At 35.0% G+C, this 21,851-nt stretch overlaps 3 protein-coding genes across 3 annotated transcripts; all 3 read right to left on the bottom strand.

Annotated features, from left to right (window-relative positions):
• Positions 1 to 1,277: 1,277 nt before the first annotated feature.
• Positions 1,278 to 7,561, bottom strand: LOC114391951 (E3 ubiquitin-protein ligase UPL5-like). Its single transcript, XM_028352974.1, has 3 exons — positions 5,614 to 7,561; positions 2,775 to 3,364; positions 1,278 to 1,912 (listed from the first exon to the last, which is right to left on the bottom strand). The coding sequence occupies exons 1-3, from the start codon at positions 7,361 to 7,363 to the stop codon at positions 1,649 to 1,651; spliced, it is 2,604 nt and encodes an 867-aa protein (XP_028208775.1). The 5' UTR covers positions 7,364 to 7,561; the 3' UTR covers positions 1,278 to 1,648.
• A 4,726-nt stretch (positions 7,562 to 12,287) lies between these two features.
• On the bottom strand, positions 12,288 to 14,595 carry LOC114393455 (E3 ubiquitin-protein ligase UPL5-like). Its single transcript, XM_028354813.1, has 2 exons — positions 13,654 to 14,595; positions 12,288 to 12,808 (listed from the first exon to the last, which is right to left on the bottom strand). The coding sequence occupies exons 1-2, from the start codon at positions 14,300 to 14,302 to the stop codon at positions 12,288 to 12,290; spliced, it is 1,170 nt and encodes a 389-aa protein (XP_028210614.1). The 5' UTR covers positions 14,303 to 14,595.
• Positions 14,596 to 16,699: 2,104 nt separating this feature from the next.
• On the bottom strand, positions 16,700 to 19,261 carry LOC114393690 (F-box protein CPR1-like). Its single transcript, XM_028355088.1, has 3 exons — positions 17,980 to 19,261; positions 17,323 to 17,387; positions 16,700 to 17,131 (listed from the first exon to the last, which is right to left on the bottom strand). Exons 1-2 carry the CDS (start codon positions 19,116 to 19,118, stop codon positions 17,348 to 17,350), a joined length of 1,179 nt encoding a protein of 392 aa, XP_028210889.1. The 5' UTR covers positions 19,119 to 19,261; the 3' UTR covers positions 16,700 to 17,131; positions 17,323 to 17,347.
• Positions 19,262 to 21,851: the final 2,590 nt, after the last annotated feature.

Here is a 21,851-nt window from a genome sequence, read left to right as displayed (position 1 = left end):
TTAATAAATATGGCGTGAACTGTATCCGGTTATGTGACACTGGTATCACATTGTTTTATTATGGTCAACAAACAAGAAATGACATTAAGTATAACTGAAGACTAATCTTCAATAAAATATTCAATTGAACTTTATCCAGTGTTTTATTAATAAAGTCTTATCCTACTAATTAACATCAACTACATAAAACATACGATATTATTTAACACTTAATTTTAAAAATATTATTAAGTCTAAAATCTTTTTTATTAATTTTCTTCAATGTCATTTTTGGTTTCTCTCTTTTCTCTTTTTTGAACTAAAAATCATACAATCTATTTTTTAAGTGTTGTTTCTTGTGATCTTCTCTGTATATACTTAAATCATCTTAACTATTTTTTTTTCATCTTTTTTCAATGAATGTTATATCAATCAATATTCTCGTATAATATCATTTTGTATTCTATCTTTTCTTGTATGATCATACATCTATTTTAACATTCTCATTTTTGTTATTCTCATTTTTTTCTCTCACGTTGTCCCTTTAAAATCTATCATTCAGTATTATATAATATAATTTGATGTATAATTATACAATAAAACTTATCTTTAAGTTTGATAAGTAGTTTGTGATCTCAAATAACCTACAATATTTTTTTCATTTAAGTCATTTTGCTTGTATTTGTCATTTCCATCAATTTCACCATTATCTTATATAATTGGTTCCAAATATTTTAAACTTAAAAAAAAAACTTGTCATATCAGATCCTCTTCCAATTTTACTTCCAAGCTGAAGTCTTCTTGCCTCGTTAAAATTACAGTACATTCACTTTATCTTACTCTACTTAAGCGAAAAGTTTGTATCCAAAGTTCAAACCTACTGTTAACTGTTTCCAAAGTGTTCAGTTGTACTTAAAAAAAATATTTTCTGAAAGATACCTGTATAAAAATTGGGAAAAGTAGGAAACAATTGTAATATTATTTGTTACCCTTCGGATTTAACAAGAAAAGAAGAGTTCGCCCATAATATCTGAAAACAATTTCTGGAAGCAGGTTATGAGAAGAGACAACATAATTATACAGCAACATAAGTATATCTTTTGAAGGATACGAATCAGTTATAAGTTGATAACCAAAACTTATGACAAACTAGTCGTTATCTATTGTAGCTAAACAATTACAAATCATAGCAAAATAATAACCACAAAAAAAAAAAGTCGTTAGACCTGAATATAATTATTATAGATGAAGACAGTTGGTTTAAAAATTTTGTTGTTTCTACTGGGGGAGGGAGCAAGTAAACAGCAAGCCGTAATTTTCTTTCTGAGCAAGCCGTAAATTGGCTTAAATTTCAGAGCAGAATTATCCCAAATGGCCAAATCCAAACTATATCCCCATGTCCATGGCATGACAAAATCAGCTATTTACTAGAACATCAAAGGATCACAAAAGAGATCGAATTTTCTTTCTTTAAACCCTGTTTTATTATAATCTGTCCATATAAACATTTTACAAAGACCAATGCCACTGCAACCCTTGACTACTTTGCAAAACAGACAACTTGTCACATTATCCAATTAGAGAACAGATGGAATACTCCTATAATCTGTACAAAGATAATTTTATGTGCAGTCAAAACCACTTCTATTCAGATTGCAGGTGTATTCATTCACCAAGTACCAAAACTGCAGCCAATGTGTTCTTGAGTGATGACTTCAAGACGATCTTTCATGACAGCAATAGAAGAATAAGCTGGGAAACACAGCCGGAAAAAGCATGTGTGAGATGAAGGCAGGCGATCACCAGGTTCAAGGGATCTGTATATGTAGAGACGGGAAGCCAAACCACGGAAACCTTCAACTGGTAAATATTTTACAGATGTCCAAAAGAATAAAAGAACCTTCCTTTGATCTGCTGTCATTCTTTCAACAATCTGCCAAGTGTTTTTCAACAGAAACAACATAAAAAGGGAAAAAACTGAGCAGCATCTCTCAACAAATCTTAAAATACTGATTATTTGAAAAGCATTCAAGAACTAACTAAAAACCACCCAGCTTTAGTTTAAAAGAGATCATCGATAAATCAATTAGACACAGGGGAAGTGAATACTCACTTGTTCAGACTTCACAACAAAAGAAATTATATGCTAGCACTTAGAAACCCACGACATAAATAGTGTTTGGTATGACATTACTAAACAGCAAAATAAACGTATATTCGAAATGTAAAAAAGCTAGATACTATCAGAATAAGGGCCCAAACTGACAATCATCACCAAAACAATTTTGTTAGTACAGTTACAAAGAAGAAAAATATGGCTGCAGTATTGACCAGTCTCCTTGCAAACAAGGCATGACAATTATGATTCAGGCTTCAGCAACAAAAATTTAGAGATAATGTACAACAGAAGAGAGGTGTTGATAAATAATATGAAGCACATTAAAGGCTGAGCCTATCAGGGCTAAAGGAAAGGAATAATTTACACTGACACAGTCAAGGACTCTGGCATACTAGCACGATTGCTGACCAGGTTGTGGATTCCAAGAGCAGTGAATAGAAAACAATTCCCTTAGGCAGCTGGGAAACTTTACAAGTAGCCACCACAGTGATGCTCTCTATGAAGCAATAAGGCAATAAAACCCATTCTGTTTCATTGATAAAATGATCACAGAGACCGCCTTAGAGAACATCACGTAGCAGGTACTTGTTTCCCACTAGCCACTAGAGGGGGGGGGGGGGGGAAGATAAAACATAGAGACAGACTTTTTGATTCAATAATAGCAGTATGCACATACCTCCCAAAACCAAGATATGTGAATATCTGTATCTTTATAGCCATTATACTCAGTATGTGCTTTCCAATCTTCAACAGAAATGGTATCTTCACTCCCATGCAGCATCCAATCAAGATCTTCGAGGTCTAAACTTTGGAAGAAGTACTGCTGGAACTTTGAGTTTGAAAGAATATCTGCAAAACCTTTGGCAAAATGTGATACCTGCTCAGATATGGATGTTACGAATCGATCCTGTATAAGAAGATCAACATACTTGTCCCTGTTCTTACTATTAACTACAAGGTTTTTTCCACCAGGGCAGAGCTCAACCACTTTCCTCTGTCCCAATTCCTCCACCTCTCTAACAAATGTCAGTCCTAATGCATCTGAATCAATGAAATCAGCATCCATATCCAATATTTGCTTGCAGCTTGTATACAGATAAGGATCTGCATCCCTTATATCTTCTATAGCAATATAGTTTCCCGCCAATTGCAAGAAAAACACACGATCAAAAACAATACCCACTTGCACCCTATGCATCAAAGCTAATGCAATAACTCGACCAGCAAAGCTGAAGTACTCAAGGTGCAGAGGATGTACCTTAGATGCTACAAACAAGTACACAAAGTATAAGCTAAACTCAATTATCCAGACATGCTATAATAATGATTGCAACTAATACAAGATATACAGCAACATAGAAAAAATATTGAACACCAACCATGCAACAAGCTGGGAACACAAGTTTAGAACAAAAGCATTCATGGTGGGGCAGGTTACATAATGTAAATTTGAATATGTTAGTTTGAAAACCCTTGGACCTGTGTATTTTCAAGTGATAATCAAATATGTGAATTTGAGTAATAGGCAAGCAAGGAGCCATTGCATCATACTTCAAAAGGTGACAAAAGGAAGCATAAATACTACAACAACAGCGCCTTATTGCAGTAGATGAGGTCGACTACATAGACCACACAACATCATCTAGTTTGGTTAAAGACCAAAGTTTCAAAGATATTGATAGAGCCCAGCTCATAGATCAATAGATTTAATTTATGATTCTGTTATTTGATCTAATCGTTAGGATCTATCTTTAGTTTAGGATTATGCTATTTGAATTCTGTCACAGCATATATCTTTAGGATTTATCATTTGTTTAGGATTATGTTATCATATCTTATCTTTAGGATTTTATCTTTTAGGGAGTTAGTTGAGAGAGAATTATAAATATTGAACAGTCTATTAGGGGGAGGCACTCTTTGGTGAATTTCTCTTGAATTTGTACTGCGGAGCTGGTGCTCTAGGAGAGGGAGGCAGTAGATCAATCTGTCAATCTCTTTTTCTATTCTAATAATAAAACTCATCCACTCTTGGTATCTCACAAGATATTATTTACCATAAGATCCCTCTTGACAACTTCCAAGTTCCAATGTTCTTCTTGGTCTCCTTTTCCTCTTCGTAGGAATAAAACTAATGCAATCTAATCTTCTCATGGGTGCCTTCCGTGGCCTCTTTTGTACATGTCCAAATCACCTTAATCGATTTTCTATCATTTTTTCCTCTATTGGGGCTACACCAAGCTCTCCTTGTATATAATCATTTCATACTTTGTCTTTTCTTGTATGACCACACATTCATCTTAACATTCTCATTTTTGCCATAAAGTATAGCTGTATGATAGAATTTGCCTTTAAGTTTAACCCCCAATTCCTTTCTACATTTTAACCATCTTGCCTGTATCCTATGTGTGGAATTCTCATTAATTTCTCCATCATTTTGTGGTATTATCCCAGATACTTAAACTTAGAAACACATGATATGACATCTTCTCTCATTTTTACCTCCAAGTCATATTTCTCATCTCTTACTAAATTGCAATGCATATACCCCGCCTTACTCCTACTTAAGTGAAAACCCTTTTCAGTGTCTGTCTCCAAAGTTTAAGATTGACTACTCCCCTTGATTCCTCAAGAAAAACTATATCATCCACAAAAAACATGCAATTAGGCATAGCCTTTTGTATGTCCCTAGCAAGCATATCCAAGACTAGATCAAACAATTAAAAACTTAAGGCTAAGCCTTGATGTAGTTCTATCATTAAAGGAAAATCTTTAGTCTTGTCTCCTAGAGTTCTCACACTAGTAGTTACCGCTTCATACATGTCTTGTATAGCCCAAATATAAGCCATGTGAACACCTTTTTTTCCAAAGTCTTCCACAACACTTGTCTTGGCACTCAATCATAAGCTTTTTCCAAGTCAATATATGCAAGTTTCTTCCTTTGCTTCAGTACCTTTTCATCAAACTCCATAAAACATAAACGGTCAATATGTAAGTTTCTTTCTTTGCTTCAATACCTTTGTCTGTGTTGTACGTGTGCTGTCCTGTCCTATATTTTTTTAAGACATTAGCTATGTTGTGTCATGTTTAGTGTCTGTGTCAATGTCCACACTAAAGTATAGTCCCCTGCAAAGCCAAATAAATTGAAGCATAGTGGGCCTACATTACAAGCCAATGGAAATCATCCAAGGATTTCAAAAATAGCAGCAGCACAATTCATTTATGAAAAACTAATAAGTAAAGATTCATAAATAAATAACACGAATTTAATCTAAATTGTGTGTGTGTGCGTGTGGGGGGGGGGGGGCAAGGATCATTTTGGAAAAACAAGATCATATTAAGCCTCAACATGTTTTATAACTCTACTAAAGATCATTATGTAAACACTGTACAAGTGTTTTCAGATGAGAAATGTCAGGCCCTGGTCAAACATTTTCCATTCAAAAGCACTCCAAATGCATATCAAACGGCAGAGGTATTGGGGGGGAAAACCATTCAGAATTTCAGGAGAAACTTACCGGGATTAGGGAAAAATCTCCTTTGATCATTTGGGCATGCCACAAAAAGAGCATTTTGTGGATTAAATATTGCTTGACATACCAGAAGAAACCACTCCCTTAATACACCTGGGCCAGTAGCTTCCTCATTTTTGAATTCCATAAACAGGCCAGCATGCAGAGATTCGGGCTCAGCACGTGCTATGTATTCAAATGACTCGGTCAATAACTGAGACCTGTCAATAAGCATCTCGTGTAACTCTTCATAGTCCTCTTTCACCTCCGGGAACATCATCATGGCCAAATGCCTTCTAGACTCAAAATTGGTCACACACCTATGCTCAAGAATCCACTGATGCTCATCAGTTCTCTTCGCATATCGAACAATCAGCAGACACAGCACACTTCTTTGCCGTGTCAAAATGCTCCAAAGCTTTTCTTCAGCACCATCATAAAGCTTGGAAATTTGATACAATTCCTTCAAGATGGAAAGATAATGAGACCAAGCAGGATAAAGATTATCCCCTTCCATCATTTCCCGGCCAGTCAAATTTTGGTCCATTTTTTGAAGGCACTGATCAATTTTGTTCAACAACTGAATGTACAAACCATGAAGATGTTCAATCTCTTCCGCGAGCAAGAGATCCTTATGGCGTTTGTCTTGAGGCATAGCATTCTTGACAGCTTGTTGCTCCTTAATTCCAGTCCTCAAAGGCATTAAGAATGCAGAAAAATCCCCAACATCGTTTGACAAAGGCCCCACGGCCGTGGGGGATACCATACTCAAGTCCAAATCCCTCAACAAGCTACTGGCAAGATCACGAACAAAGGGGAAAATATCCTGAATCGAAACCAGCCCCTTAACATTGCCAGAAGCAGAAGCAGCATAGGAAACTCCAGCAGTTTCCAACAAGGACCCAAAAGCACTCCGACAATAGAGATACAAAGGGTCTTGACAGCCCACTCTCCTAAGCAATTTACAAAACTCCAACACCACACGCGCACACTGCCCGTGCAATGCCTTAGACAAAGTAGTGCGACAAGAACTCAAAAAGTGCCTAACAGAGGAATCAGCACAGTCCTTGTTACCTGCGTAAGGGGACACGTAGAGCATAACAAGCACGGCAGGGGCAGAAGAAGACATGAAAATCTGAAAGTAACCAGAGGCAGAGTCGTTGTCAATTCTGGGCGTCATGTTCAAGTAACTGGTGATCAAACCCTTGATAGTCTTCAAGGAATCGTGAACAGTTTCGCCGCAGCAAAGACGGTAAACGAGAGAAACCATGTCGTTGATAACTTGCCAGGCTTGAGGGTGTTCGGTGCTGCGCATACGACCAACTAATTGAAGGTTGGCGTCGTTTTGAATGGAACACTCGGCCAGAGTCTGTTCCCACTGGAGCTGCTTACCGCGATAAATAAGCCTCTGCTCGAACAATGGGATTCCCTTCATGCTTTGGATACGCTCGTGAATCGATTTCACGCTGTCTTCGGGGAAGGCTTGCATCACAATCGTGTTTCCGCCGCACATCATTCGCACGAAGAACTGGATGTGCGATCGCTGCTGGCGCTGCAAGGCGGAGCAGCCGCCGGCGTCGGAGGAGGAGGCGGACCAGGAATTCACCGCCTTGGCCTCGTCTTTCCGCATCCTCACGCAGACTAAGTCCGAGAAATCCTCGTCGTCTTCATCGTCAAATTTGCGCTTGGAAGGGTGACGGTGATCGGTTGAGCCCCCGCTGCGGTGGTGGACGGCGGGGGTTTCGATGACAGACATTTAGGAGGCGCCGCGGCCGCCGAGAGTGGGTCAGAGACAAGCCAAAGAAGCCATCGGAACGGTGTGTTGGTCGCGCTGTGCAGGGAAGCTGAGCCGAGCCGCGACGGAGGGAGATGAAGAGTGTGAAATGTAAGAGAGAGTTTGGGATTTTGTTTTGCCGTGGTTTACCATGTTCTAATCCCCTTGCTGCTTCATTTTTATACTATTATTACATTGTGTGTGTCTGTTCTTATTTTTATTTTTTAATTCCCTGCCAAACGGTGTCGTGTTCCGCTGTGTGTTGGAACTATCCAACGGTGATCTCACGAATAAGGTGATGGTGGGGCCCTTCTGCCTTTTGGAAGCAGCGGATGCTTATTTGGAATTTTTGTATTATATTTATTCACCCAAGGACCTCTACTGTATACTTAGCATAGAACCTGTCAGACTTTTTCTTAGGTTATAAGAATCAAAAATAAAAAACCTTTTTACTAAAGCCGTCCGTTCTAAGTTCACCTTTTTCAATCTCCGCCACCTCATTTATATTGTGATTGGTTTCGGTGAAAATGTGTGAAAAATACTCAAAATATACTCGTGAAAATGATGAGTTTTTTTTTTTTTAAGTCAACGATTTCATTCAAATGAAGGGGCTAAAGTTCTTCCACATTTACAATGGACAAAATCTGATGAGGAACCTCCTTAATACAAAATTCTTTTAGAACATCAAAAGCTAGACTAGCTAAAGTGTAAGCAGCTCTATTCAAACATCCTGGAGCAAACAAAAAAGGTTAGAAGATCCCATTTCCTATCAAACAAGGTGAAATTTTATAAAAGTAATTAAATTTTGAGTGAGGATTTATTTTATAATGGGTTTAAATGATTGAAAACGGTGAAAATATCTAATTTTACTAAGGAGTCTAATATCTTAATTATTGTGTTATTAAATAAAATAATACTCAAAATATAGCAAAAATATAAGAAGTAAGTTTGTTTGGTCGGATGAGAATGGTATGAAAGTTTTTTTTAAAAAACTGGGTTTTACAAAACAGTAAATACATGTACAAATGAAATGAAATGGACTGAAAGAAACAATAATAGAGAAATACCATGAAGCAGTTTTTTGGACAAAAGTAAACTTTTTATTTGAATTTTTATCTGTCAATCAACTTTAACATAAATATTTTTTATTTTATTTCACTTTAACCAAATAACTTTATCTTTTATTCTCTTTTTACTTTATTTCACTTTTTCATTTATTTTTTTCTACACAGTTTATTTTTTTTATCCTTCGTAATCAAACACAATATTAAAGGTGGTGAAATGTCTATAATGAAAAAAGATGAAAAAACTGAAAAAAAAATCTTATTCGTGACTTCCACAAGAAAATAAAAAAAAAATATAACAAAATTTATGACTTTTGCGTACAAAGTCCTGTTTTCATTTACAACTTGTCATAAATGAATTTTTTTTCTTCAAAAATCTACCATCTTTGGTAATTTTGAAAATAAATTATCCTCGTTTGATTAAAAAAACTGATACATGACTTTTTTTTTATTTCTTTACGTTATATGTTACAAATTTATAAAAAAAAATTACACATAGTTATAGACATTAATTAACTTGACTAATTATTACACTTATGTCCTTCAAATCAACATAACTCACATTATTTTTATTTATTTTAAATTTGTTCCTCCAATTCATCATGTATGCAACAAATGTTTGTCCTCTCAAATGTGTTGTCATGGTAGGATAAGGGATAAAATTTTGATCTAAATAATAAGAGTGACTTTATGGTTGGAAATATAAGTTTAAGGATGAAAGGAAAAGAGGAATAAAAGAATTAAAAATTTGAATATCTTTTATAGATATTTTAAACAAAATTAGCATTCATGCATAAAAAAAACATAATAAGAAAAATATGTATTCTAAAGGGATGAAATTAATTAGAATGATAACGGAGTTAGGGACATAGATGAGAAAGTGTTTGGAACTAGGCTAAGTAACTGAAATTATGGGCATATTAGATCAAAATACTATTATCATTCCTTGACATTTAATATGCTTTCTCCCACGCACTTCTTTTCTTTTTGTTTGACACTTTGACTGCTTCTCGCACCCACTGATTCACAGCAATCTTAGACAAATAATGAAACATAAAACAATAGTACAGTACATCTTTTTGAACTATTTTTTTTTTTACACGGCAAATTCAGATTATATCAATTTTGAACTCTTGCTTTTTTCTTTCTCCTTTTTATTTTTATTCATTAGTTTTTTACTGTTTTTTTTTTCAGTATTTGAAACACAAAAATTAATCTTGCTGCATATTTATTTATTTTGACTGAATTTTGCCGTATATTTATCCCAAACTTAAAACCGTTGTTTTTCTTCAAGGCTTCAAGCAAACAACACAACCCCGTACTTAGGATCAATCAAGACACAAATGTTTCGTAAGAAGAGAAAATTCCTTAATCCTTGATTCCAAATTCCAATCAAGAGAGACAAAATATTTTTTTTCACCTTTTAGACTTATAATAAGCTAATTCACAGAAAAAAGGCTTAAGGCTCAAAAAGTAGGATAATTATGTAGGGTGGTCATTGACTCATTGATTCGCCCTGGCTTGAAAAAAAGAATATGCCTCTTTCATTTATGTGCGAACAGGTCAAGCAGCAACAATAAGAATCAAGCCAAATTATGAAGTAAACAACATGCAAATGTGAAATGAAGAACACACTGAAGCAAACAACTCTGCATAAAATTTTAGTATTCATTTACATCTAATATTTTCTATTTACCATATTATACCTTTTTAATATTTCTATATTTAGATTTTGCTGCCTCTGAAATTATAAGATGTGCTGTATAGGTATAGGTTGGTTACTAATGTCCAACGACAACGAGCATTATTCGGAAAGGAAAGCAGTGTCGGTAATATTATGAAAAAAAATAATGGATCGAATGAATTTTGAAAAAATGATGAGGAATTAGAATTTTTCTCACTTATCACTTCTGAGATAGAGCACATTCATTTCCGTGTTCCTTCCGTCCGTCGGTGTTTCTTCATAAACTCGGTTTCTGCACTTCTTTCTCCAACGCGCGTACATCACCTTCCGCTTCGGTCAAAGTGGTTAAGCGTTCACACTCTAACCTAATAATATAGCCTTTATTCATGGCTGTATAATTGTATGACAGTCCCTTGTTAATTGTTACTATAAATTGTCATCATTTATCATTTGTTTGACCAAAGAAAAAGTAAAATAAGGAAAAAAATTAAAATTAAAATAAGTGTTTTTTTTCTCTCTTCTTTAATCATAAATTATATATGTCTTAATTCTTCTATTCATCATAAAAAAAAAATCTAACTAATTCAAAATTCAAAATTCGATCAAGAAGTATTCAATTAAGTTTGTTTAAGAATTGTTTCTATCAAGCTCGGATAATATTCAAATGTTTAAATTTTAACTTTAACATATTAATTAGTTATGTTCAATCACTTAATTTTTTAAAAAGAAAAAAAAATCTAATTAAATTTCTGTATATTCTTGATTTAATATTTTAAACCCTTGTTTAAGTCTTTTAAAATAAATTTGTCAGGTTAAAATATCATAAAATTATGATAATAGAAGTTAGATCGATGAAAGTGTTTTTTGTCAAAATATTTTTATTCAAAACTCAAAACATGATTATATAAGATCAAGTTAAGAATTCACTGAAAAACATAAAATATAATCGGTATAAAGTTTTTAAGTCTTCAAAAATTGCTTAACATGTAAAAATGCACACATTATAAGTATGTTATGTGTATAAAGTTTAAAATAGATCTAAATATTCTTCTCAACAAATAACACAAAGTAAAAAGATATAATTATTGAACTTTAAATATAAGCTTCCGTTGTAATTTGTAAAATTATAAGTATATTTATTATAAAAATATATTTTAACTAAAAACTTTAAGATTTCAAATTATAAAGCTTAAATTACTAATTAGAATAAATATTAAGTATTTATTTATTAAATATATTTATTTATAAATAATAAAAACTAAAAGTTAGCACATTGCTAGGTAACATCTAGTTTAAAAGTTAATTACCAAAAAATAAACATAACTGGTTCTTTATAAAGCTCAACATAAAATTCATCCACCTATAAAATATTTATTTGTAAATGAAATTTGATTTAAATAATAAGGTTATGCAATATTAACCAGAGGTTATTACGAGCAAGTATTTGAGCAACTTGTGATCCGGATTAAACTATTCTGTTAGCCTGCTATCACATGTTTCAGCAGGTATTATTCATATTCTGTATGAATATTAAGGATATCTCCTAACATCCAAAATATTGACTACATTTGAATTACTAATATATCAAAGTGAAATTCGTCTAACTAATGAAAATTTATTCAAGTATACTCATAAAATTAGAGTTTAAACCTATGGGATTTTAAAAATTTCTTCCTTACATTTCAAAACATCATTCATTTTATTTTTAGTGCAGAATGACAATAAAAGTAAAAATGACTAAACTAAAGCATTTTGTATAGTTAAGAAATATTGGGATACTTTGAAATATTTAGGGATCAAAATGTTTGAATTATACAATGTTGATGAGTAAGACTTTACTCATCTTGAAAACTTTCTTTATATATGTTTAAGAGTCAAATCTTGATTAATATACCTAAGAGATTGAATCATATTGGTTCCTATACTCACCTGCAAGTGAAAGAAAGGTCATTTATAAATTTTAAAGTTATTGCTAACACTGGCAACAAGACTTAAAAAATCTATCATTTCCTAACCTATAAGCTAAAATTATTGTTATTGCCAAACCCCTTAAGTTAGGTATCCACTAAGGTCTTCTAACGGTCCAAGATAGTTAATAAATCGGGATTATAAAGAACGAGAACATGTGTAAAGCCAAAAAAGAAGATCGAGAAATATCCTACAACGGATACTTGGCAACACTCCCATGCAGTATCGAATCAAGATCTTCGAGGTCTAAACTTTGGAAGAAGTACTGCTGGAGCTTTGACTTTGAGAGAATATCTGCAAAACCATTGACAAAATGTGGTACCTGCTCAGATATGGATGTTACGAAGTGATCCTGTATAAGAATATCAACATACTTGTCCCTGTTCTTACTATTAACTACAAGGTTTTTTCCACCAGGGCAGAGCTCAACCACTTTCCTCTGTCCTAATTCCTCCACCTCTCTAACAAATGTCAGTCCTAATGCATCTGAATCAATGAAATCAGCATCCATATCCAATATTTGCTTGCAGCTAGTATACAGATAAGGATCTGCATCCCTTATATCTTCTAATGTAATAGAGTTTCCCGCCAATTGCAAGAAAAACGCACGATCAAAAACAATACCCACTTGCACCCTTTGCATCAAAGCTAATGCAATAACTCGACCAGCAAAGCTGAAGTACTCAAGGTGCAGAGGATGTACCTTAGATGCTACAAGCAAGTACACAAAGTATAAGCTAAACTCGATTATCCAGACATGCTATAATAATGATTGCAACTAATACAAGATATACAACACCATAGAAAAATACGAACACTAACCATGCACAAGCAACCCAAGTCCCTATTAATACTAACTAGGCACTCAAGTTTAAAACATGATGGTTACACAATGTAAATTTGAATGTTTTTTTTTACAAGGGTAAATTTGAATATGTTAATGTGAACAGCCTTTGACCTACGTATTTACATGTGATAATGGAACATGTGAATTTTGAGTAACAGACAAGGAGCCATTGCATCATACTTCAATAAGGTGACTGAAGGGAGCTTAAGATAATACAACAACAACAACAAAGTTTTATCCAATTAGGTGAGATCAACTAAATGGATCACATAATGTCATTTGGCTCGTTTAAAGACCAAAGTGTCATATAGATATTATTTACCATAAGATCCCTCTTGACAACTTCTTCCAATGTCCTTCTTGGTCATAAGACTAAAAATCCAAGGATTTCACAAAAAGGATATAGGAGTGCATTTCATTTAAGAAAACTAATGAGTAAAGATGCACAACTAAATGAGATGACTTCCACTAAACTATGTGGGCGTTAACACAAGGATCATGTGAGAAAAATAAGATCATATTAAGCCTCATGTTTTATAATCCTAATAAAGATTATTTTGTAAATATTGTATAAGTATTTTCATATAAGAAAAATGCAAGCCTTGGTCAAACAAACATTTTCGGCTCAATGGCATTCCAAATGCATAGCAAACAGCAGAGGTATTGAAGGAAGAAAAAAAATCCATTCAGAATTTCAGGAGAAAGTTACCAGGATAAGGGAAAAATCTCCTTTGATCATTTGGGCATGCCACAAAAAGAGCATTTTGTGGATTAAATATTGCTTGACATACTAGAAGAAACCACTCCCTTAGTACACCTGGGCCAGTAGGTTCCTCATTTTGGAATTTCATAAACAGGCCAGCATGTAGAGATTCAGGCTCAGCAAGTGCTATGCATTCAAAAGACTCAGCCAATAACTGAGACCTGTCAATAAGCATCTTGCGCAACTCCTTGTAGTCTTCTTTTACCTCCGGGAAGATCATCATGGCCAAATGCCTTCTAGACTCAAAATTGGTCACACACCTACGCTTTAGAATCCACTGATGCTCATCGGTTCTCTTCGCATATCGAACTATCAGCAGACACAGCACACTTCTTTGACGCATCAAAACACCCCAAAGCTTTTCTTCAGCCCCATCATAAAGCTTAGAAATTTGATACAACTCCTTCAAGATTGAAAGACAATGAGAACAAGCAGGATAAAGATTATCCCCTTCCATCATTTCCCGGCCAGCCAAACTTTGGTCCATTTTTTGAAGGCACTGATCAGTTTTGTCCAACAACTGAATGGACAAACCATGAAGATATTGAATCTCTCCCGCGAGCAAGAGATCCTTATGGAATTTGTCTTGAGCCATAGAATCCTTGACAGCTTGTTGCTCCTAAATTGCAGTCGTCAGAGGCATCGAGAATGCAGAAAAATCCCCAACACCACACTCGCACACTGCCCGTGCAATGTTTTAGACGAGGTATTGCGACAAGAACTGAAAAAGTGCCTAACTGCGTAAGGGGACACGTAGAGCTGGTGATCAAACCATTGATAGTCTTCAAGGCAGATTCAACTAATTGAAGGTTGGCGTCGTTTTTGAATGGAACACTAGGCCAGAGTATGTTCCCACTCAAGCTGTTTGCCTCTGCTCCAACACTGGGATTCGCTTCATGCTTTGGATACGCTCGTCAAGGATCCACAGCCAAATCTACTTGTACGCTCCAAATTTTAAACAACTTACACAAACGGCCCTTTTAATTTTAATCACATACATTGATATTTGGGATCACAATTTTACCCAAATTCTACTATTACTCAAAAAAATTATCCATCATAAATAAAGTAATTATCCACTTAATGGATTATGAGCTGAGGTACACTAATTATCCACAAATTTTAACGAAAACGATGGTGGTTATGGGTATGTGAGTACCCAACCCTATCATAAAATAATAATAATAATAATAATAATAATAATATTTAGGAGATAAATCACATTATTTAATCCATTAAAAATATATAAAAAATCACATTCTTTATTTGCTAAATCATAGATGATGTTATTTAATTCGCAAAATAAGGAGATTTGGGCCATTTTAACACATATAACCTCTTTTCTCTCCTTTTTTTTCCCCTTATTTTGGAAGGAATACTCAATATGTAAGTCCCCACTTATTTTTAATATTTTTTCTCCATTTATTAAGTAATCATACGAAGAAAAGTAGATGATTTTTATTATCTTATTCCCCTCCACTTAGACCAATAACCTATTACAAGAAATTTGACATTTAAAACAACATAACAAACTACACAGTACAAACAACTTGCCTGGTAACACAACTATTCGTCTTCAGGACATCAACTTTGTAAATATTTTTCTAGAAAAAAGCTTTAGATTTCAAAACGCTTGATTTCTTTTGTGCTGGTTTTCTAAATTTCCAGCTAGCGGTTCAAACCTCCAACCCAAAATTGAAAATTCCAATTATCCCAATTTTTCATTAATTGTTGTATACTAGAAAATTTCACTAATGTATAACAACAATAATATAACAATAAGGCGATTACTCCCATACGTAACTTTTTTACGTATCTATGTCCAGATTGCTCTTTGAATATGCTAAGGGACTCGTATATATCCAGATGCTCTCGTGCTACAGTGAATGGCTTCACGCAAGACTCTTTCACCCAATATTCCATCATCACCCGACATCAACAACGTTAACTTTCCATCCAACACAGCTGCATTTAAGTGATAATTCTCATGTGCACAGTTCGCAACTTGTAATCTTCAAAATTAAAAGTAATGACAAAGCTATGCTTACAACAAAGAATATTGAATACTCACTCCATCATGGATCGCCAATCACCCAATTCAAAGCTCCACTAGAACAAACTCAAATCACTTGCTTCATTTCCCATTCCTCCGCCCATGACTCTGATAGGAAGAAGATGCAGCAGTAGGCCCAAGAAGATCAGTACAAGGCCTAGTCACTTGAGGGATTTCGTTTGATCACAACAGTGCTCTGTCATAGGAATCTGCCATAGGAGTTCAAATAATAGTTATAACAATATTCAGGTTGTTAGAAGCAATTATCATTCTGTTAAAAATTGTTAGGATTCTGTTACATATGCACTTCCATAGTTGTGTATAAAAGCAATACCAATCAATGAATAAGGCAGAGAAGAATTTTGATACTTAGCTTGTGAAGAGGTCTTGGTCCTCGAAATCAAGTAGCTTAGTCTTTCTCCCCTACCTCTACTCATAACAGACTCTCATCCAATTTAAAATTCCTAAACATCGTGTACTCGTCTTACTCTCGAGAAGGACAACCGCAAGAAGCTTGGACAACTTCTCCATCACCAACACTGGCAAACACACAAGTCACGTCTACTGTCGCAATACTGTAACAGTTCTTCATGTGCCAGAGGGTGATTTCCGAAGAAATTAAATTTGAAGTTTATCATGCTGGTGTGTCCACTTTTTAAATACTTTCTTCCTCGGTTTTAAAAACTCGTCATGCTCTTGCATATATCATCCTCACGCCGAAATTCATTATGATTTTGTTTTCCATTACAAAATATTTTCAGTAAGTTAAAGACTTGACCCACACCCTGAAAGATTGAGTTAATTTGAGTGACAGCAAGGAAAATATCACTAGATCGAGTTTTTGATGAATAACATCCTTCGTAATTTTCTGACAAATGTGACGAATTATTGCTGTGTAAATGACGGTCCTCTTGTCATAAATCGTAAATACCTGCTTACTTTTCAGTATGAAAAACGGTATCATTGACTTGTTACAAAGCATTCTAATCCCAGTGTTCCGAATCATTTATCAATCAAGCGAACAAAACTTACTTTCTTCTAACAGATAACCATTCATGTAAAGCTGTATGAGATTCGCCTATTCCATCGGCCCGTATAAGGGTGGCTACAACCAATAAATACATAGATGCATAAACCCACCCGATGGGGCAATGAACTCATCAAGTATCTAGCAGCGTAGGAGTATAAAATATAAACACAAATTTATTACAAACAAAACGGGAGATGGCGCATTAATTTTCTCCTTGTTGGGATGAACAGCTTCCAATGTAAGGAAAGGAATCAAAAGCAACATCTACCCGAGATCCATTTTATCATCGATTTCTTGGTATTGAAAATTGTGAACTATAGCACTTTGGTTCCCCTTCAATCCTGATGAGAAAAACAACATGAGCAAACTCAAGCCAGTAAAGGGAGGGGTAACTGAAAGTCCCCAAATTTTAACAATAAAAAGAGTGGTTTTTGGTATTGATCATTCCAACTGTTTAACATGAACCGGGGCGTCTAATTTCAGAACAAGATCACAACTCAATTCACAGGATAAACCAGTTTCAGCTATATACCATTTCCTCTTCATATTTTTCCCGCTTACAATGTCAATTTGAACCCCTTAGAGAGGAAGTCATCCCTGCCAAAAAAGCTAAAGTAAGCACAACAACATCACAAAAAGAGGAGGAGAGTTGAAAATTCAAAATTGGCCCACTAACAAGATAGGAATTAGATTAAATTTGGGGTAATTATTAGAGTATAAGACAAAGATCTCAGGAGACAGCGTATTTTACTTATTTATAATAAGATAAGATAAATACCAACCATAAGATGCTTACCTTGAATTTTTAAAAAACCCTCCCTCCACAGTCCAACCTTGAAAAATTAATTCCAACAAAGAGAACACTAGCATGCATGCTCGGATTTTTAACTAAAATTGAACCAGACAGTGAGACAGCCTACATTGACTTGCATTGACTTGGAGAAGGAAAGGTTCCCCTAGCTAGTCATTAACATCAAACCTGACACTAAAACTTTACTTTATCAATCATTTCACTTGTCAATAGAGAGGGGTGGACTTGGCTCAAGCTTATGGTCAACTCACAACTAGACAGACCCAGAGCCACACAGTATAATAAAATCAAAATTAATTTTTTTTTCCAGTACGGCTATGGAACTCAATCGTTGACAACAGAGAAGAGAAAAACAATGAGTCAGCATTGCATTGGTACCTTTTCTTCCTATTTTTCTCCTGGCTCTCATCACGCAGGCTCAGTAAAGTTGGCGGGACCAGGCTTTGTACACAAACCGTTCCTTCAATTGTGTTTCCAATTCCAGAAGGTAATTTAACGCAACTCACATCACCAGTTTTGAGGTCATACCAACAGAGCTTGCTACGGTTGTGTTCGAACAAAACCCTGTCCCCATCATCCAAAGCCAAAGGCCTCACATATTTCAATTTTCCCGATCCCATCTCATGGTGGTGGTTCTCTGTTAATGAAAAAAGCTTCTCCCAAGAATCTCTAGATCCGTACACTCTCATGACCCAGACATGAAATCCAGTTCCCCTATGCTCCACGACGCAGAGACAGCCACCTAATAAAGCCACCTGCATGTCGAAATTTCCGTTAACGGTTGCAGGGAGCGGCACTTCACAGAAGGTCTCGCTTGTGAGGTCGAAGGCGACGATGAGATCGGGCTCGTCAGGTTGGAGTTTTCGGGTGACGAGCCAGTGGAGGGAGCCGGAGACGAAGACGCCCATGGTGCGAGCGCAGCAGAGAGCGTAGGGCATGGAGGGGAGATTCTTCCAGGAGTCGGATTTGAGGGTGTAGAGCTGGACCTGGGAATCGAAGGTGCGTTTGTGGAGATCGACGAAGTAGGTAATGCTGAGGAGCTTGTAGTCATTGGAGGGGGGGTGGTGGCCGAAGCCGTAGACGCGGGCGGCGAAGAGGGAGGATTCGGGGCGGTGAAAGCGGTCGGAGGGGAGAATACGGTGCTTGCGGAGGAAAGGGTTCCAGAGGGCGATGTCGTCGGCGACATTGGAGATGCAGAGGAGGCCATTGGAGGAGCCGAGGACCTTGATGCTGTTGCTGTAGCACATCAGGGGGTGGCTAAGTTCAAAGGGGTTGGGGTCGAGGAGGGATTTGAGGTCCAAGGAGTAGAGCTGGGAGCGGTGCCGGAGAATGAGACTGGTGTGGGATTTGTTGAGGTGGAAGAGGATGAAGTGCCTGCTGTCGATGATGGACCGCCACCACTTGCAGGTGGACCGCAGCCGGATAACCGACTTCACCGGTAGACGGGACAGGATTTCGGTGACAACTTCCACCGGAAGATTTGCCATGTTCGATACTGTGATTGGATTTGCATGCATCCAATTCCTTCTTCTTTCCTAGGGTTTGCGTCTGGAGAAATCCAGACTGTGTCTGCGTGTCATTACTTACCAACTGCAAACCTCTACTGAAACACGCGTTACCACATTTTTTACTTTATTTACTGGAGTTAGACTATGCCCATTTCAAGTAAGTTTAACTTACCACATTCCCCCATGAATTTTCTAAATTTATATTAGTAGAGTACTTTGTAATTAAAACCAATTCCGTATAAAATGGAATAAATAATATTACTTTCCTTCCCTCCTGCTTAGTTTTTTCTTTTCTTTTCTAAAATAATAATAATGTAAGTAACGCTATTATTACGAAATTTTCTAGGAATCTTAACTTAATGTTCTAGTTTTAGAAGAACTCTTGGGAGATGAATTTTACAATTGAAATATTTAAAAATAAAAATATAATTAAGCCTTTATTAGTTATATTTCTTTTGCTTTGAGAAAAATGAATGAAAATAATATATCACTATATTTTTTTATATATTTGTTTATCTTATTCCAATATTATTATTATATATCTTTTTATTTAAAGATGTTTATGCTATTTTATATATATATATATATATATATATATATATATATATATATTCTTACTTTTTACTTTCTATATAAGTAAATCAGAAAAAAATTAATATTTTTATTTTCTCTTCTATCAAATTACTTGAGAAATTAGATAATTTTCTACTTTTCTATTTCTTTCTTTTGACTTTTTTTTTCCTATGTAAACCAATCATACTGTAAATGGAGGGTATTTTATTTTTCCAAGCCAATTGCGTGTAGTTTAAGTAACTAGACTAGATGGTGGGAATCATGTGAAGTAGAACTAGTGAAGACATGCAAAATCTAGCAAAATCAATTTCTCGAAATCATGTATCTTTCTGGTGTAAAAGTTTGGCGTTCTGGCTGGTCCTAATTCCTAGGTTAGCTTACGCATATTTCTCAAGTTACTTTTTTTATTTTTCTAAAATTACCAAAATTGTTCACACTATCCACCTGGGTAGTTTTTGGAAATTTCCAAAAATATCCTTCCAACGAAAATATTTTCGTTGTATAATCCCGTACAAAATCTATAAAGAAAACATTTATCCATTGCAGCAAAGGATGATGCGTACAAAGTATAATATGAAAATATATTTATGATGTAGATTTTGTAAGTAGTTTTCATGCCACAACGAAAATGTATTTTCCTTGTTATATAAGAGGCTCATACAAAATTTAAAATGGAAACATGTTTCCACATACAAAATGCACAATAGAAAAATATATTCATTTTAGATTTTGTAGGCACCCATGTATGCACAACAAAAGCATGATTTCGCTGTGGGTTTTGAAAACAAAAAAAAATAAAATCATCATTTCCTTGTGTCTTAACACAATAAAATTGTGATTCCGTTGGATAGAAAAAATTACCTTATCTCATGTGAGTCTAACGAGAGATAGTAGAAGATGAATTAGAAAGGGGAATGGTTGGGGGTGTTGTTAAATAGGAAGAGAGAGATGACGGAGAAGTGAGAGAAGAAAGGAGAAGGGTTAGGGGTGTAAGAAAACCTCAGAAGGGTAAAATGGTAGTTTGCTAAGGCTTGGTAGTGCATACAGAAATTATTGTAGTGGCAATAGTAACTCCCATATTCATGTAAGCTTGAGAGGTCTGTCTAAGGCCCAATTCAATAGGAACTACAAAGCTTGAGCTCTTCATATGGCCTGGAAAAAATGCTAAAGATTTTTGGACCCCCGTGTTCTCTCGCTCAATAAAATAGAGCAGACCTTATGGTTAGGAATGTTAAAAACTTAAAAGACTCATCACACAATCTAATGTTAATGTTATATTCAGTCGAAGTTCTGGACAATACCTAGGAATGTCAAAATGGTACAAAAATCTAGCTATTAATTACCTACTGAGTTACAAAATGTAAACAACAAAAGCATCAGCTTATTATCTCTTATTTATTTATTGTAATGAAATACCATATTCTTGTTGTAATGAAATACCTTATTATCTCTTATGTATTGGATTTGATTACATTTGCACATAATAATAGTTACTGCGAGCAAGAGTATTTTCAATTTACTGCCATGGTCCCCAATTCATCAAATAATGAATGTATAAGAAAACAATTTGTGTCCACGGCATAAACAATTTAGTTTGTTCCCCTTATTATTAGCATAGTAATATTGCAAGTAGCATTTGTGTTTTGGCAGACCTGCACTTTTGTGGGTTAGACAAGGTTTATTTGCTTACAAGACCAGATACGAACCAGTCACGGATAAGAAATGCTGAGCAATTAGATATGCAAACCTTATCCAAGGTGACGCCCCGACGCTGCATGCCTCTAAATTACAAACAGTTAGGTGCAATAACCAAAATTAGTTTTTTTAAAAAACTTAGCAAAGTTAAATACATCAAGATTTTTCAGTTAAATTTCGACATTATTGATTTGCAGAAGGGAATCTTAGCTTGTAACGAGGGATGTTTTCTTCTTCAAATATGTTTCTTCAAAAAAAATCTTTCCTTCCAAAAATTAGTTCTTCAATTTTAAAGTATATATACCGTACACCAAATATTTGTTAGATTTTAGTAAACCCTTGCCGTTATGATTGATAACTAATAACATTGAGCATCCTATATCTTAGTTAATAGTTACTTTTTTCAGAAAAGAAAAACTAATATCATAATTTCACTAATCTGAATAGTGTGTTCAATTTTATGTTGGGAATTTT

The sequence above is a fragment of the Glycine soja genome, chromosome 17 (assembly GCF_004193775.1).
Source record: "Glycine soja cultivar W05 chromosome 17, ASM419377v2, whole genome shotgun sequence".
Classification (NCBI taxonomy): domain Eukaryota; kingdom Viridiplantae; phylum Streptophyta; class Magnoliopsida; order Fabales; family Fabaceae; genus Glycine; species Glycine soja.
The sequence above is the reverse complement of the archived record's forward strand: the minus strand, read 5'-3'. Positions and strand labels throughout refer to the sequence as shown.

Coding starts and splice junctions, on each gene's coding strand:
- LOC114391951 (XM_028352974.1), bottom strand. CDS start 7,363: ATGTCTGTCATCGAAACCCCCGCCGTCCACCACCGCAGCGGGGGCTCA. Junction 3,365..5,613: donor GAGATTTTTCCCTAATCCCG/GTAAGTTTCTCC, acceptor ACTTGTTTGTAG/CATCTAAGGTACATCCTCTG. Junction 1,913..2,774: donor ACATATCTTGGTTTTGGGAG/GTATGTGCATAC, acceptor AACACTTGGCAG/ATTGTTGAAAGAATGACAGC.
- LOC114393455 (XM_028354813.1), bottom strand. CDS start 14,302: ATGGCTCAAGACAAATTCCATAAGGATCTCTTGCTCGCGGGAGAGATT. Junction 12,809..13,653: donor GAGATTTTTCCCTTATCCTG/GTAACTTTCTCC, acceptor ACTTGCTTGTAG/CATCTAAGGTACATCCTCTG.
- LOC114393690 (XM_028355088.1), bottom strand. CDS start 19,118: ATGCATGCAAATCCAATCACAGTATCGAACATGGCAAATCTTCCGGTG. Junction 17,388..17,979: donor GAGAAAAATAGGAAGAAAAG/GTACCAATGCAA, acceptor CTTTTTTGGCAG/GGATGACTTCCTCTCTAAGG.